The sequence below is a fragment of the Aquila chrysaetos genome, chromosome 2, assembly GCF_900496995.4.
Source record: "Aquila chrysaetos chrysaetos chromosome 2, bAquChr1.4, whole genome shotgun sequence".
NCBI classification, from domain to species: domain Eukaryota; kingdom Metazoa; phylum Chordata; class Aves; order Accipitriformes; family Accipitridae; genus Aquila; species Aquila chrysaetos.
In genome coordinates this window covers 20,216,482-20,234,986 of record NC_044005.1, presented here as the reverse complement: position 1 = coordinate 20,234,986, position 18,505 = coordinate 20,216,482, and the positions used below count along the sequence as shown (strand labels likewise).

General features: G+C 36.9%; 1 protein-coding gene across 1 annotated transcript in view; it reads right to left on the bottom strand.

The window, feature by feature from the left end:
* Window positions 1-16,020: 16,020 nt before the first annotated feature.
* EFCAB11 (EF-hand calcium binding domain 11) overlaps window positions 16,021-18,505 on the bottom strand; it is a 79,993-nt gene continuing 77,508 nt past the window's right edge. The window contains 1 exon segment of the mRNA XM_030036525.2: window positions 16,021-16,120. Coding sequence (XP_029892385.1) covers window positions 16,021-16,120 — 100 coding nt within the window.

Here is an 18,505-nt window from a genome sequence, read left to right as displayed (position 1 = left end):
TTGTTTTCACATAAAGACTACTAGAACAAAGCAATATTATTTTTTTTTTAATATTTAAGTATTTCTTAATGTATTTACTCATACAAAATAACAGTAATTTCTAATACAGGACCATGTGTGTGGAGCAAACAATAGAGTAGACTGGAGTTTTCTCCACTACGTCTTTTCATATCCTCACTTCTGCTTCTGATTAGGTTGGAAGCACAGTGCTGGGATGGATTAATGAACATCTACCCAGTAATTTATGTGACAGGAAATTGAACAACCAGCTCCTCGACCATTATTTCTGTGAATTTCCCAAGCTGTAAATGCATCAAACAGTAACAGAAAAACATAAATTCTGTTAAGCAAAAGGTCTCATTTTTCTAGGTATGTCAACAGGCTTTATGGGAAAAAAACCCTCAGAATTAACCTGTTGACAGAAAACCTGTAAGACCAAATGTTTACTTGTTTGATTATGAATTACCATGGTGGCCTAAATTGGCTGAAAATGTTAATGATTTTAGATACCCAGTAATATGGGATCCTGAAATCTAAAAAAAATTATGTTGGTTTCAGAAGAAAGCCACGTATGTGCCACCTAAACCTCAGACCTTTCACAAAATGTTTTAAATTGGGAGTCCAAACTGCTGGATACCCTAAACAGCTCAGTATTTTTGCCCAAATGTTAGCTGGTGGACTTGGAAATAGAGAAACGGGAGATTCTTGGTGAGGAACATTACTCTGACAGGTCCACAGCTAGATGCCAAAGTACCATCTTCCAGACGTCCTACAGATATAGAACTTTATTTTATTTACCAAAAATTAGGATTAATACCACTAGGAGTTTATAGAATTAGTTTTGAAAAACTGGAGAGAATGACTAACTTTGTGAACCTGCCAGCCATAAATTTATAATCTGATAAAATATATTTGAACAAGGAAAACTCTGTGGTTCCTTAGTAACTAAAACTTCAGTGAAGTTTAATTCTTAGGTGTGTTTAAATTGTCTGAAATATACTACATCAAAACCCTCAGCAGCAGCAAAGAGCAAGGTGCCTATGTCCATTGAGTAATACTAGTATAAAATTCAATTCTATTTTTTCACTTTGACTGCCAATTTTATGGCACTTCATTTAAGCCTGAATCTCTAAAGAATCAATTCAAATTAGCTTTATAATTTTCCCCAAAGAATCTGCTTTAAAATAAATTGAATAGGAACATAAGACTTAGTAAATGAGTATAAAATTCAAGTGAACTTCTCTGAAGGAAAATCTCTTTTAATCAGAAGACAAATAAAGCTCAGGTGCAATAATATATGACAGCTCTAAAAATAGTTTGTCCTTGCTGGTGGTTTAACATTGGACAAACCATACTTCATGTAGTTGTGATGTCTAAGGGTTTCATGCCATGTTACTGGGAATATGAGTTGTTATATAAGATTGTGTTTTAAGGCAAACATAAGAATCCTTTTTTTTTTTTTTTCCAAGAACTGCCATTTCATCAAATCTTAGTGATGTTGTGGCAGAGCACCAGTGCTTTTTGGCTTGTTTTTGTACAGTTGCAGTTCAGAGTGAGATTTATGCAGTTTTCCATCACTGACAGTGGCATTACTTTGGATGTTTTCTGGCACAGGTGTTAAAAGTTTATCCTTCCTAAGCAGCCGATAGGAAGTCGGGGGATTGCATACCTGTGACCAGGTACCTTGACCACTGGCAGTGGGCACAGGCTTCGGGGGACAGAGCAAGGAGGTGGGACAGTTGCAGCAGTCATCTGCCAATTCGGCTCAGCCTTCTCCCTGAGGAGGAGGAGAACAGCATGTCTGGCACTGGGCTGGAAATGAAGGCACAAAAGCATAGCTAGCAGCCAGTGGAGTTGTCAGGGAAAAGCCGAGGATGCTCACCTAAGGTGATATTAACAGATTTTAACCAATGACAGGGTGTTCAGAAGAGCACTGAGCCCAGATGCCAACAGCCCTTCTGAGACCTATCCCCATCACTAATTTTCACTGTGTCTCCTTGGCAATCCATTTAGCTTTCCTTTACAGTTCCAAACAGCAAATGCTGAGAAAGTGCTAAGTTTGATTATCATATCACATATACATAAAAATCACTTTGCGTTTTACTTATACACAGCTACGTTCAAGGTGGAAATAATGAGATAATATTAATTCCAGCCACAACTTCCAGCTGCCCTGGTGTCAGGTGTCCCCAGTAATCTACCTAAAGAAGGATGGTCAGGAGGTGGGGGTGTTCTCCTGTGGAATCCTGTGGCTCTTGCCCTGTTGTAGTCTTCAGAAAGTTCGCCTGAAATCCAGCTGAGGGAGGTGTCTCCTGTTGCCTCACACAGCAGCAGAAATCCAGGTCTCAGCTTGCTCAGCGCTAATCACAAGCATATTAATAAAGCGTTCAAAGGAAAAAAAAATCATGCCTTCACTTTGTCTGATGCCACACATTTACCGAGGTACTGAGTAGTCACTCGAGTTGTCACCTTCTTTTTTCTGTAAAAGCAAATTAAATCAGCAGATCAGATTGCCTCCAATTTATTTTTTAAAAAATACAAGGAACAGATAAAATAAGCAATTGCTCTGCAACAGCTGAGGCAGGCCTGTGGCCGAACCCAGCAGCTCCTGCCCCGGCTCTGTCCTTCGCTGCTGCATGGACTGTGAGAAGAGTTGCCCTTCTTGCCACTGACGTACCAGTGATTTGAACATTTCCTACCACCATCCATTGCAAAATTGTTACGTATGAAAGACAGCAGCTACATCCAACACGCTACCAAGTCTTGGTGTTTTGGGAGGAGCTGGTGAGGGAATGGCAGCATTACCTCAGGAGTCCTAAAAGCGTGAAGATGGGGACTTGGATTTTCCAGCCCCAGAGGAGGCCTGGCCTTGTTTCGGGTGGCACGGCAGGACTGTGTGACCGCCCCGCGCTGCACATGGTGACCCGGTGCTGGAGACCGTCCGCATCCAGGAGGTGAACAAACCCTTGGGTCTCTCCCTGCGGCAAGAAAACAACAATGCACAGAACTCAGGTTTGTATCAGGACAGACCGTACAACACTTCCAGTGTAGCTCTTCTACACTTCTTCTGAACTTACAAGAAACCACCTCACAACCTGTTGCGGCAGCATGGGCTGGTGGCTCCCAGTCGGGCCCGTCAGTGTCCTCAGGGACATGATACAAATTCTACTATTCTTATGTTTTACCGTCTCATACAGACAGATACAGTACTGAGAAGAAAAAGCCCCTCTGCATATCTGACAACCTTCATTAATATTATTTCTGGCTTCTGCTTGAAAGAATACATGGCTAATATCCATTTGGGCAATGTGATGCCCAAGATGCCCAACAGAGAACAAATGACGGGAGTACAAACACTCCATGGATACAGTCAGAGAAGTCTTCATTCAGGACACCTCATTATTCACTTAATTATTCATTTTGTTTATTTACAGTAGAGATATTACACATAATATGGTGTAAATCCCTAGCATCCTCAAACACCAGATGCTGGTTTTTCTCTCCAGTCCCAAAAGAAAAAAACAAAGCATCACTGTGAGAATTAACAAAAAAGTCCAATTAAATTCCTTGCCAGAATGTTAATTTCCCAAAGATAAAAGCAGCAAATTAATAATAAGCTTCTAGTCACCTCCCTTATCACTTTTGCGCACATTTGAAATGACAATAATCTGTGTTTAAAATGGACATTATCAGGTAGACAAGCAAATTTTAAAACTGATTTTAAAAGAGACAATATATAATGCTTCACCATTTTCTTGTCTCAAATATGGGTCAAAGGGAAGAACTGCTAAGGGCATTGCTCCTTTGAATGACAAGTTATGCACAAATGTTGGTATAAAGGCATGGGAGATGGGAAGTCTTCATACAGAATACAGAGGACCACAGCGGAGGCTGGAAGGATCTCAGAGGTCGTTCTTTCATCTCCTTGCCCCATGGAAGAACGCACTATACCTAAGGTTTTCTTGGCAGGTATACATTCAGCCTGTTCTTAGAGCCCCCCTGTTAATGGGTGTTTGACAACTGCTCCAGGCAATAGATCCCTGCCAGTCACTCCCTGATCATTAAAGAGTTTTTCCCCGCTTTAAAGTAATCTCACTTGCTGCAGTTTAATTACATCACTTTTTGTACTATCAATGGACATGAAGAAAAGGATTTTTAAAAATTTTTTTTCATATCTGCAAGTCTTTTGTGCATTTGAATAATGTTACCATGTGCTTGCTCAGTTTTCACTTCTTCCTGGGATTTTTTCCAATTGCTCTGACACCACCTCCCGTTTTGGGTGGAGAAGGGCAATGCCATACACACTTGTGTCAAAGGGAGTTTTGCCATTTACTGCAGTGGATGCTGGCCTGAGCCCCAGCCACCTTTGAATTCCCCTCTTCCCTGCCATTTCCTCTCTGCCAGGGAAGCCCTAGCAGTGTGTGATAAAATGGGCTGAAGGCTTCACACTGCCACTCTATGCTCATAGTGAAAACTAAATTTTTCAGTCCCAAAATAATCAGGTATCTTTCAGCCATATTTTCCTTCCATTTAGAAAAACTATTATTAAAATGCACATTTCTTGAAAGGTTTTGACAAGGCATTGCTCTTTTTTTATATCAGCATCCTACAAAAGCATGCAGGCTTACATTAAACACACTTCTGTTTCATGTGTGGGACCAAATCAGTGCTTTCATTATCAATGAGCAACACATCTTAAGTTGCAACCAGATGGCACTTGAGCAATTATGCACATATATTATCTGGCACAGGAAGGAGAAATATCAAACATAGCTTGCCAACCTACTGTTGCCCATGTGATTTTTATGATAATACCAGAGACTATTTCACAGAGGTGAAATATTTAGGTTTTCTGCTGATTGATTCAGGAAGGGATATTAATAGATTTTGCAAAACATGCAAAAATGCAGTATTCGCATAGCTGGAGATCAGTAAAATCAGTCAGAAAACAGTGGAGTAAGGACATTATCTCAGCAGGAAGAAAGACGAACTATGTACCCTGTTCTTAGAGGCAGAGACCCTTTTAGACATGTTTGTGGAGTACTTTGCCTACTGTGATCCTGTGCAAGGATAGATGCTGCTGCAGAAAATATTCCTGAAATAGTGATCAAGTGTATTTAAAGGAAAGAAAAGGTTTTTTACTGGATTACATGCAGTTTCCAGCATGCTGGCTTTAAAAGTCATAAAAATACAAAGTTTAAGATAACCCTAGCCCATATTGCAGGTAAGTGAACATCACATATATTTTGTAATGTACAGTAACAGTGTAACTGTGGTTGGATTAACTGCTATGCTCTGAAAAGTGACTATAAAATGATATCGTGGTGTTTCTTGTTTATTGGGCAGCAATGATTTTTGAATCGAATATAAGTTGTAAGTAAAAAGGTGCTTCACGTAGTTGCAAATGTTCCAACAAAACTTCCAACAGAAGTTCACATGTAACTAGGTTACTGTTTTCATGCATTATCATCAGAATTCAAGATTCTGCCGACAAAATAAAATCTTCACTGACACCTCTGATTCCACTGACTATGGATGGGATATTGAAATATGTCCCAGGGTATTTCTCTGCTGTGGAGCACAGTTTAGAGACATCTACAGTTAGCAATAGATGAACTAGATCAGATATTGAAACCAGCTTAGCTTCAGCTACTTTTTACTGACATAAATTAGCTCATGCATACCTTTATGTCCTGAGTCAAGCTCTAAGGTATTCAGCCATGATGTGTTGTACGTAACTTCAGTGAGGCATGCCACTAATTTTCATAGACGCTTTTGAAAATCCCACTTTTACCTTCACTGATGCCTATGTAGCCCTGACAGTGTTGGATTTGCATTGGGTGAAATGGATTACAAATCAGCAGACACAACTAATATTGCTATTATAAATCATGCCTATCGAATAAAAATATACCAAACAAAAAAGTTTCATGTTAATATAACTGCTTTTGTATGAAAAACACAATTTCATTTGTGTATCATCTCCCTCAGTACTTTAAGTGCATTTCTAGTGTCATTTTCCAAGGTTTTCTCAATTCTCCTGAGGTGCTCTGGTCAGCCAGACAGGCTTGGTCTAGTTTGTTTCTGGACCCTTCTCAGTTCTGTTCTTCAAACCAGTGTCCTTAATAAGTCTGTATCAGCATTTCTGCTATACCATCAGCAGTTTAAAGACAGTAACGTATTTAAACCTTCTCTTTGTGCATAACAACTTTATGGACAGAAGTCTAAATTTTGTTTAAACCAGTGTAAACTAAATTCATGCTGTTGAAAAGTAAATAGAAAAGCAAGTAGAAAGGAATTTGAAGTCATTCATGTTAGAATATGAAGATTCAGGCTACCTCTGGAAAACGGCGAAATACAATCTGTTTAACATTTGTCTTGGCTTCAGATTCTTCTTCAGAAGAATTTTTAGGTAGACTTCCCAGAGATATATGCTCAAAGGGTCCTTGCATTAATTGAGATTTTATCTCCTGGAAATCTCCACTTTTTCATGTAATAACAGGATGTCACGTCTGTAACCATTGTGTAACAGAAAGAGTGAAGAAAACCTCTAAAGTGAGAGATGGAAGATAAGTACTTCAATTATTGCCATTCACTTGGGAAGATGTAATATTTCCTGGAATCTGAGATACTCTGTACAAGCTCTCAGAGAAGCCCACAACTTTAAAGACACACAAAGTTACACAAAAATAACCATGCCTATGATCTTCATTTGTTCATTTTATACCATTTTAGGAATATAAATGGATGTTCAAAAGAGTATAAACTACATTTACACTCATTCTAACATCCCTTTGCAGTGTGAGAATGACATAAAAAGGCCTAAATATAAATAAGAATTGTAGATAATGAATGAGATAATATAATACCCATTCAATAAGAAATCACAGGATGGTACTGTACTTATGTCAATCAATACATTTTTAAAAATCAGATCTTGTTAAATAAACTTGACATGATTTTCCTATGAAATTACAAGTCTGGTGTATTAATGTTGCTCTGATATGACAGCCTCTGTGAGGCCTTTGACTCAGTACTAAACAACATTTGGATTTTGAAATTACTGTACAAAAGCAACACAGCATACACTAAAGGGATTCAAGTGTCCAAAAATATCCTCATTTCTGAGTTTACGAGGAATCTTTTCTGAATTATTTTCCAGAAAATAATTTTGTGATATTTCTTTGTTAATATGTTATTCTTTAATGATTGTGTTAGGTTGTAGATTAATGAAGACTTGCAAATAATTAAGTGGACAGCTCATTATTTACCACAGTTAAACACTTGATGTAATACACACACCACATCAGGCACATCTTTGTGAAACACAGGGATACGTCATCAAGAAAAAATAATTTTCTTATTTTCAGCCCAAATAGATACAGGTTTTGAAGTAAAATATAACTGAAGGATTTTCCACTTCTTCTTCTGTATGCAAGTCCATCTTTGGATCTTTCCATCTTTGATACCAAGGTCCCTGTTAAGAGCTATATCTTTGCTGAAAGCATGATAAAAGTCATTTAAAAGAAAGTAGGTGTAAGGGAGAGCAAAGCTGCCACTGAAGAATTTCCTCTGTTGTCAGAAGGCTGTGGAAGACTGTTAATTAGCAGTTAAAATCTAATCTCATTTGTATGCTTCCTAGAAAAAAGGAGCATGCTGTAAAAGAAGAGTGAATGACATATCTATATAAAAGATCATAAATATACTTTGAAAGACTTTGACTGTTTACTTTTTCTTACGACAGAGTCTAGATTTCGTTTTTTCAACGATGATTGGAAGAGTCCAAGCCATTTCAAGTATAGTTTAGCCTGTGTTTAGTAATTCTTGTAAAAGTAAATGGTTTTTTTTTCCCCTTATAGATCTTTAAGACTAGCAGTATGCCCTCCAACTTTCTTAATCTGGTGGCTATGGATGCTGGGGCAGCATGAGGGGACTGAACTGCAGGTAGTGTCCAGGCTTGTGTGCTCTTTCTAAATAGTGTTTCCCATGGGCATGGTTGGAAACAGGCTATTGAATGAGATGGATTACGGACCTGACCCCATAGGTCATTTCTAAAGTTCTTATGATTTTAGTAGGACAAAAGTGCCTGAACTTCTTTATGTCCCTTGGCCTATGTACACCATTTCTAAATTTCTTTGTTCCATACTACAGTTAGACAACTGCCATAAAGAACAGAGAACTGCAATGATGAATCACTGCAAAGGAGAACTGGTACAAATCAGAGAGCTACAAATATTTTCTTTATGATCCTACTGTTCTTTTTGCCATGATCAGCTCTCAACTAGAGATCCAACATGATTTCTCACCCTTGACTTACAGTCCTCAGTTCTATATGTCTAAGAATTGGTCTTTTCCTGATCTAAATTTTAATACATCATACCAACTTGTAGACTGTTTTCACAATTAGGAGCAAAATATTACCATCATGGCAACAGTGTAAACATAGTTTCTGACCAGTCTTTGTCAAAGGCACCTAATAAGTTTCAGTATCAAATGATTTTTTAATAAATCTGGATGACTCAATTTTTTTAAGCTCCAGTAAATTTAGGTGATTTGCTAAGTTTAGAAATCCGCAGCTGTTCTCACCGATCACTGTGAACAGAGAAAATCCCCCTATGAAGTAGTCTCTCTCTGATCATAATAGACCCAGGTTGTGGCACTGCACAAAGGTTTGAACGCTACTTGCCTAAGAAAGCAGACCAAGCACGGGAGAGCGCTGCAGAGGGCTCTCAGCAGGTGCTGAGGAGGACTGCTCCACCACTCAGAGCAGCATAGCTGTGTCAGCACAGCAGAGCACAGGACCCAAATCTTGCCTCTAGACAGCATTTTGCATGATATTGCCCTGCAGCGTGTAAATACACCAGTGGTCAAGTACCCGTCTGAAGATCTCATGTTCTCAGTGAACTGCGGGAGTGAGGCTGTCTACTATATGTGTCTGATTTTTGAAATTCTTCTTTTTCCTATTTATTCATATGAAGTGTCTTATTTTAAAAACTTAAAAATGCAGGCTGATTTCTTCAGGATTTTCAGAGCTGTGTATGTAGTTAGTGCATGAACTATTAGATTCCAGTAGAAGCTAGCACTTAGCTGCCTCAACCGTTTTGCAGATTACAAGAGCCATCTTCCTATTTAATTAGGTGCTTAAATATTGCACCTAATATTTTTATTCTAATTTTTATTTCTTATTTATGATATATATATATGTATTTTTATTTATGATAGTAAAGCTACGTAATGTATGAATGAAGATAGTGGCAAAAATAAAGAGAAATCTAACTGCTCCCTAACATCATTTCTGAATTAATTGTACATCCATTTCACTACTGAATCTTCAAATTATTATTATGAAAGCTATAGAATATAAAATAGGAAACATTATGCTGCTATGCAGAGCCACAGTTATTTCCACAACTTCAGTAGTGAGCACAGTTCTGATCATCTCAGAAAGATTATACTAGGACTGAAAAAAACACAGAGAAAGGAGCAAATGCCATTCAAGACAGAATCACTTCTATAGTATGGGACATAATAGAAGGGAGTTGTAAACCTCTGGACACTCACTCTTCTACACCCCTACTGCTATATGGCTAATCATACTGCCAACTGTCAGAGACTGGACATTGAAGAGGTGGATCTTAGGTCTGTCCTGTACAACAGTTACAATTTTCTGGCATTTAGCTTAAGTTTCAGGACTCTGCTTTTAGTCTTTTTTTGTGGTGAAATTCTGTCTCTGTCCAGACAGGGCTTTTGGGCTCCATCATCTGCACTATTCTGCAATTGTCCCTGTAGGTCTGACTTCAGAGCAGTATTAAAATCTCCAGTAAAATGTGTTCATTTCACAAAGCCAACTACAAAAAGAACAAACCAAAACCGCCAAACCATGTAATTAAACATATTAATTCGGATCAAGAGCATCTCAGAGAAAAGAAAGCTTAAAACATGTTGCTAATATATTTGGTAGCTTATCAGGAGGTGACTTACTGTCCAAATGGGGAGTTGGAAAATCTAGGATACTTGGGATCCTTTTTCAGGGCTCCTCTTTTTGGGCACAGCATATCAGTTCTGGAATAGGGCTTTCCTCTTCCAAAACAATGCTGTCAAAATCAGAATTACATGTAATTCAACTTCTGAGGCCTTTTGAGACAGTTAAATGTGTCTGTGTGCTGCTTCCCCAACAGAGTGAGTAAGTAGAGCTTCAAATGAGTTGTTATTTGTACTCTTTTATCACTAGAGTTTCATATTACTAACTCTAAATATTGCCCTTTGCCAGGAATAGGAATGCTAACAAATATATGACACTTACAAAATTAGTACAATGTTTGACTATGACATGATTCCGTAGCATCTGTTACTTCTCAATATGTCACTGAATATTTCACAATTATTTAACATCTATCACAGCTTTCTTCTCCAAGAAAGATTAAGTATTTCAAAGTTAGTTCCTTTCTAGCGTAAATGTTCTGCAGCTACTAGGGTTTTCTCAGTAGACCTATCTCAGGTCTTTTAACGCAGCAACCCATCCTAAGATGTACTATTGTAGGTGTCTTATTTTTCATAGCTAGCTTGTAAGCCATCTTTAGCTACATTCTTAAGCATTTTCTTGAATTTAGTAAAGCTAACTGTAAAAGAAACAAAATTTTCACCTTACATATTAAATGTATTTAAATTAGAATAGCTCTAACAGAATTATGTGTCTAAATGCAAACTTGACTGGAGTGCACATAGAAATACTCCTCCTTGGCGTCAGTGAGAGATTTCATCTGACTAAGGCTGAGATTTTGACCATAGCATAGGTATCAAAGCAATTTTAAACACCAGACTTCCTGGCTAACTCTACATTAGCAAATACTTCAGTGCAAAAGCAGTGGTTTAGTATTATGATGCCATTGGTGCTGAGTCACTAGATGAAATGTTCTCACCACACATTTTGTTCAAACTTGTCTGAATAGAAGCTATGCCACAGAACTGTGGCTTTCTTGTCCAGAGGATCCTCTACCCTAGGAAACTCCATGCCATCCTTTTGTCTGTCTCATGCAGAAGACAGTAGCTTGTCACTGCCCTGTCTCCTTATGGTCTCAAATTGAAAAGCAGCTTTATTTCTGTTCCTGCTCGTTTCTGGCTGACACCACGATGCTGGTTGCCAAACTCTGCCCCCAGTCTAAGTTTGAGCAACATCCAAAGATCCCATTGAAGGGACTAATGAAGGCCTGGAGCCATGGAAAGAAATCCAAGAGGAGACTGTGATGGCCGTGACACTGGCTTTTCTTTCAAATGAAAAACCAGACATGGAGAATGGGATGCCTTGCTGCTGTGACTGTTTTACTGATGGTCAGCTGGACTGTTTGATATATGCTGGAGCACTTGGAGAACTTCATGGTAGTCATCATTCAGACTCATGTCTCCATTAGGTATTGAAGCATGTTTCATGCGTGCCCAGAGTGGTCTTCTAGTTTACTTTCCTCCAAAACAAATCTTGATTTGCACATATCATAATGACTCTGCAAACTGAACCAATACACAGAAAGTGGGGAAGATCAGGGGATTCACTTCAGAACTACACTATGTTTTGAGCCAAAATGTTAATGCACGAGCAACATCTGGGCTCTTTTAAAATTCATCACTGATTTTTTATTTCTGGCAGATAAGAGGCTCAGATACGGAACCTTAAATAACTTTGATAAAAAAAACCCCTTGTTATTCCTGTTTCTTATGGACAATGGTGCAACATATTTTCTCAAATTGTTATTGGCAATCTCTACACAAAAAGTTATACAAACAGGTCTGACTCTTTTTTACATTTGGGCAGCCTTCCCAAAGAACAGGGTTAAGGAATCAAAGCAGGGATGCAGCTGTAATTCATCCTAATTTTGATACTGTATTTCATTGCCAGAGAAGTGTAAAGCTGATATGTTATAGTAAATGAGAGACATGCCAAAGCTTTTCTTTGAACTGTGACATTTTGTGTGTCAGCTAGTTACTGGGTTTGACTTGTCAGCCACCACCCACCCAGCTGATTAAAGATAGAAGACACAGTAACACTGCCACAAACCTAATGTACTATCTTTACACTAAGTTTTATTTTGGGAACCTTATAGGGACATATTGCATATTCTATGATGTACTGCACATACTTATTTTCTGATTCTTCTGATTATTGAACAAATGGATTAAATACTCATTATTTGATACACCAGGAAAAAAAAAGTAAACAAAATATTTCAGTGAGGACAGTCTTGATATTGGGCTTAATTGTTTGAATTCTTTTTTAGTCAAAGCTTTCCCAGATTTCAGTATACTATACTTGCAGGCTACCAGGAATGTTATGTTGCCCAAAGACCATAGTTTAACAACCACTCATTCAATCGATAAAATAATAGAGTCATAGAATGGTTTGGGTTGGAAGGGACCTTTAAAGGTCATCTAGTCCAACCCCCCCTGCCATGGGCAGGGACACCTTCCACTAGACCAGGTTGCTCAGAGCCCCATCCAACTTGGTGCTGAACACTTCCAGGGATGGGGCATCCACAGCCTCTCTGAGCAACTTGTCCAATCTAAATCTACCCTCTTTCAGTTTAAAACTGTTGCACCTTGTCCTGTCACTACAGACCTTGGTAAAAAGTCTAAATCATCCAAATCCTTTAAAAGGAAATTACAGATTACTAGATTTCAACAGCTATAGTGAATTACAGAAGCCCCAGGGGAACAAAACAAATATACTTTGATGGTATTTATGGTTATATAATCTATGTATTTGTCATAAAATGGCAGCGATAAGCTGCATGTATGAAGTATCCACTTGCAAATAATTTAAACAGATGATTCCTCATTTGAAAACTTGAGAAAAGTAAATATTCTTTTTATGGATATTTTTAACAAGGCAATTCTGCTTGTTAAGTAACTGAGGTGTCAGAAAACAACAAAAAGTCTACATAATAAGAAAGCAAATGTGCTTATAAACTTGGAAAAGATAGTATAACATTCTGGTAAGTAAATCCTGAAGATCCACCTCTGTGCTGTTCCATAGGGTACATGAATAATTATTTGCTGAAGAGCTATGGCTCCTTAGCTAGTGCAACTCATTTATTCTGTGCTGGAGGTTCAGCCACAGTTCGGTTCCCAGGCTTGTGCCCAAGATGGTAGCCATCAAACAAAAGAAAACTTATCTGTACTGATATAATTCACATCACTGATGTCCTTACATTCTTGGAAATGTTGCAGATAAGAATGTAACCTGCTAATGAGTGTATAGTTCCATTTTATGTCACTCCAGAGTTGACATGAGTTGTCAAGAGTTGCAGCTTGTGCGCTAAGGCTGATCATAGCTCTTAGCTCTGCTGATCCTTTCATGTTGACCTTTCATGTTGAGCTGTTACATCAGCAATAGAAAACACAGAAAAAATGAAGAGCATGTGGCCTCTTTCATCCAATAGCTGGGTACCTATTGCTTTTATTGTTTCCCAAACCATAACTGAGAATAGGCCACCACCTAACACACCTAATAAATGTCATTCCTAATTTTATCAACTTGTAGTGATAGCTGAAGTGTTTCTGCAGTTTGCTAGCCAAAACCCAGATAAGCAGTAGCTAGTAATTAATTTTTATTCAACTATGCAGCAGGAAGAGTGTCACCACGGCCTACTCAGTTCCACTCAGCTGTGGTCATCTGCAGTTTCTTTCTGTCAGTCCTCATGGGAGGAGAAATGACAACACTTATGAACCTTTAATACAATTCTGTTCTTTTCTAAAAAAAATTTCCAACATGGTAAAATAATTTCATTGGCCTCTCCTGGAGTTTATGTTCTCAGTAATTCAGGTTCATAGCGACTTTTCAAGTCCTTGAGAAAACGAGGATTGAGAACATATGGAAATAAAAGAGATAGAGAGCACTTTCCTCTCTAGAGTTCCTTGCCATATATACAAGACATATATATTTCTTAAAATGAAAAGTATACAAAGACCCTTCTGTCTGTTATAATATTTAACAGAAGACATATAGCAGATATATTGTCAGCTATTTGGACAACAAATCACAGCTGGACGAGAAATATAAACAAGAGGCCATAGACTTTTTAACTGCTCATTATAAACAAAATAATTATTTTTTAAATAAGTAAAATAATGAATAATAATAAAATAATATATAATAATAAAATAATACTGCATGGACTCAGTGTTTAGGAAGGGTACAGGGTCTGGGCACATTAAAAACTGAAGTCTTCTGACCAAAAAATACAATGTAAGTAATATCACAGCAAATCATCATACATTTTTTCATGAATGTGTCTAGACCTGTAGTGACTATCCCTGTGAGATAATAATTCAATCATCTCCTGCATCTCAGAAGAGGCTGTGATGATATTGCTAATTAACATCCATGGTGATGATTCTTTTATGAAAACAGTCATCTTTTGGGAAATGGCATTTCTATGGCAAAACCTCCAATCTATTAGCATGTCTTGCCATCACCTTTCAAAGGTAACACCAGTTTGCTCCCACTGATTAGCACATAAAGCATGCTATTTGAGTTACAGCTCATTTCACCTAATGGGTATCTGGTTCTTATATATAGAATCAGATACATCTGCTAATATATTCACTGTTTCCAACATCCTCCCATTATTTATATATTATCTGCCTTGGAATTAAAGAAAAGACAGATTTCACTTTGCCTGTACCTAGTGAGATACATAAGTGTAATGGGAACAGAAAACACAGACATCATTTTGTAAATACTTTGCCTACATTCCAGAGTAAATTGTACTCTGGAATGCCTCACTGAAATTTGAAAGAAATTAGAGACTCTCTTAACTTAAGAGTAGAATTGATACTCTCTTCCTCTTATTTGTTATTTATTTACAGTAGTATTAAGTATGTGCTACAGTCTGTAAGCTCACTTGAGGAGAGGATTGCTTCTGGGCAGTTTTAAAAGAAATCCCTAATCCCAGCAATTTAACAACTGGCAGGTAAACAGAAAAGAAGCAATAGAGTGGACCATATGATCAGAGACAGTGGCCATAACGAAATCTCTATTATCTGTTACTATTAATATGAGCACACAAAGGCAGTAGGAAGTAAGTGATCACAGATAAAATAAATTGAATAAGAAAGATTTATCTATCTCACTCTAGCACAGCTTGGATGGATGGATGTATATAAAGTTACAGCAGGAAAGAACACCTCCCAGTTTCTGGATAAGAGAGAGAGAAGGGAAGATAGCTTTGTAGACAATGACAGATTCTACCTTATACTTCCCCTCAGCTGTTGGGAAATTCTCTGATCTTGCTAAAGTGTATATATATATCCAAATTCTTCCCTAAAAGTCAGCTGAAGGTTTGAACACACAGAATTTTCAGCCTCTGAGACTGAGGTCCATGATGTACACTTTAAAGATTTATTACCTCCATTTAAAAAAATGTTTAAAAAAAAAAAAAGATAAGTATTTATGCTTACTCCCTTACATACACAGTTCATGATAATTGTTCAGAAATAAATCAGGTAGCTAATTAACCAATAAATGTTAAATTAAAAAAAAAGTGTAATATATAAAAAAGAACAATATACAAAAGTGAAACAATAAAGGAAAGACAAATATACTACTGATTTTAAAAAAACAGGCATTATCTGCCATAAATTTAATCAGTTTCTATACATGTGAGGTATTGTGGTCTGTCAACAAAGGGCTGTTCAAAAAGTGAACAAATAAATTTCACAGTAACTGGAAATCAAAGTTGCTCCTTTTTCATCTGTTAAGACAAAAAGAAAAAGTACAGAGTTACAGTTCCTAACTAGGGTGATTAGGAATCAATTGAGATTTCAAATATTTTAAGTATTCTACACACACATACACATGTAAATTAATACACCCAACTTGTCAACAGTAAAGCTTCAAAGGCTGTTCTTCAGAGCTACACTTACAGTCAAAGTTCTTAAAATGCTGGCTGAAACAAATGAAGTTTCATTGATTTTTAAATATCTTGAGATCTGAAGTTTTCACTTTGTCTTTTCACCAGAGAATATTCTTTAGGCAAAGTACACTGGTGATACTTCATCTTGTCCATACTTCATTGCAGATTCAAACTCTTTGAAGCTTATGCGGTGATCAGAATCCTGATCAACTTCTCTGTAAGAGAGAAGAGATTTGGTATTTAAAACCCAAAAGACATTATGTAAAACAGACATTATATTTAGCTGTTGATATCCAACACCAATATTGTTTTTGAAGAGCTCAAGACTCCTACCACTTGAATTCTATACAAAGAATTAATGAACTAAAAAATGCTTTTTGTGTAGTACATCTCATATGAGGATCTCAAAGATTTTTAAAAAAGAAGAACAAGTGTCATTATGCACATTCAACAGGATGTAAATGTTATTTACAATATGACTTGTGCAAATTTAGCACTTTTAGCACAAATTTAGTTCTTACACCTCATCCCTAATTCCCCAAATTCAATCACCTGTGGCAGAGATCCTCTAAGTTCTGTAACACAACATGCAACCCAAGACTTCTAGGTCTTAAGGTACCACAAACTTACATTAAAAATTTCCCAAATTGCCCCACGACCTTCCACATGCTGCAAGCAGCTTATTTTGAAACAAAGATTGTGTTAACAGAAGACCTACTCCTTGTGGTTATAAGAAAAAAAAGCTAATTTGTATGTTAGTATATGCTAAAGTGGATATTCCAATAGTCAAAAAAAGTCTCTGAAAAGTAAAAGCTGTTAATATTTATTTCCATGATATAAGGTGATAGAAGATGGCAATTCAATTAATGCCATTAACACACAGGGCTAAGTTTTATCAAATACATTTTGCAAAATTATTTGATGTAGTTATAAATTAGGCTGACAAAATAGTATTCTGTAAAGTATTTGTCTTAGTTCTGCCTAGCTTTCTTACTAGAAATACAACACTTATAAAAAAGTTAAAATTAAATAATAAAAAAAATGATTAATTGTTGGATCTCAACATTCGCTCATCATCTTGGAAAATATTTGACTGGTTTATACCGAGATGCAGTACATAATTTTATTCATAATTTGGAATAAAATTTATGATTATTACTGATAAAATTTACAGATGACACAAAGATTGCTAGAATTATAGTGCTGCAAACTTTGCCATTACCATCAGTGCTCAATGGTAGTAGCCCTACCATCTTGCAGCATGCAAAATGGGATGCATCTTCTACATAGACAAAATTGAAAATTCCAAAATAATCCATGCTGTTTAGCAGAGACATATTTTATTATCCTTTGAATGCCCTGGAAATTTCAAAGAGATTCTATACCCTGAAGAACTAGTACAGTAATTCAGTTTTAAAGAAAGCCTTACACAAAGGGATAGGATGTCCTGTTTGACACTTATTCTGAATGCACTCTTGAGAAAAGCCTAGTAAAGGTAAAAGAAAATAATTTATTTACAACAGCTTCAAATACAGAAACACAGTTACAAAGGTTACGAAGACTGATAAGAGAAAACAGAAAACTGCTTACATCTGCCTATCCTTACCTCAGTTGCAAGCAGCTTCTCTAGATTATCCAGCTTTCAAGACATCAATGACTACCAAATCATGGGACTAAAGAAAGATTTCTTCTGAAAAAATTACTACATCTTTAAGTTTTTCTTCATAGAAGAGGATCTTGATTTGGAATATGTGCTTCCCCTTTCCCTGAAGAAGTACTATTTAGATTAAAATGTTATTATTCTCTCCTTCAATAAAAATTATTAATCTTCATCTTTTTCAAGAATCCCTCAGACTACCAACTTCCCACCTCTTTGGAACTTTTAACATCATTTGGTAACATTCCTCTCATCTCTCAGCAATAAACAATCTGTACTAGTGCTTAACTTTGCTATCAATGAACTATTAACCTCTTGTGAAGTAGACTTGATCAGACAAAGTTCAAGCCTCATGGTGCAATAATGAACCTTACATAGCTATAAACATATGAAATGACACCCTGTTGTTATGGAAATATTTAAATTAAATTAATTCCTTCAGATCATTGTTGGCTCTAGATTAAGACTAAAACATGATGATATTCTATTGCTTTTCATGTAAGGACAAGTTTGAGGTGATGATCACCCTCAATCAAGTCTTTAGGGACAACATGATAGCTGGAGACGGACCAGTCACTCAGTTTCTTGGTGAAAGGGATCCTTTCAAACACCACATGTTATAATACAAAGAAATGCAAACTTATTCACCAGTGAAGAATGAATGCAGGTCATAATTGACTCCAGTCAACAAACTGGAGATGCTGTCCTCGAAAACAGTGACTGAAAAGGACTGAGGAGTTGTAGAAAGTAATGAAATTAAGATTATCTCCTACTGTGATGCTTTACATGAGAGGTTGAATATGATCCTTGAATGTATAGGCAGGGTAATATCTAAAACAAATACAAGACTGATTTTATTTCAGAATACTGTGTCAGGAAAATTGTGAAGGAAATACTGTGTCTACTTTCTGGTGCCAGCACTTCAAAAAGGATACTGAGAAAC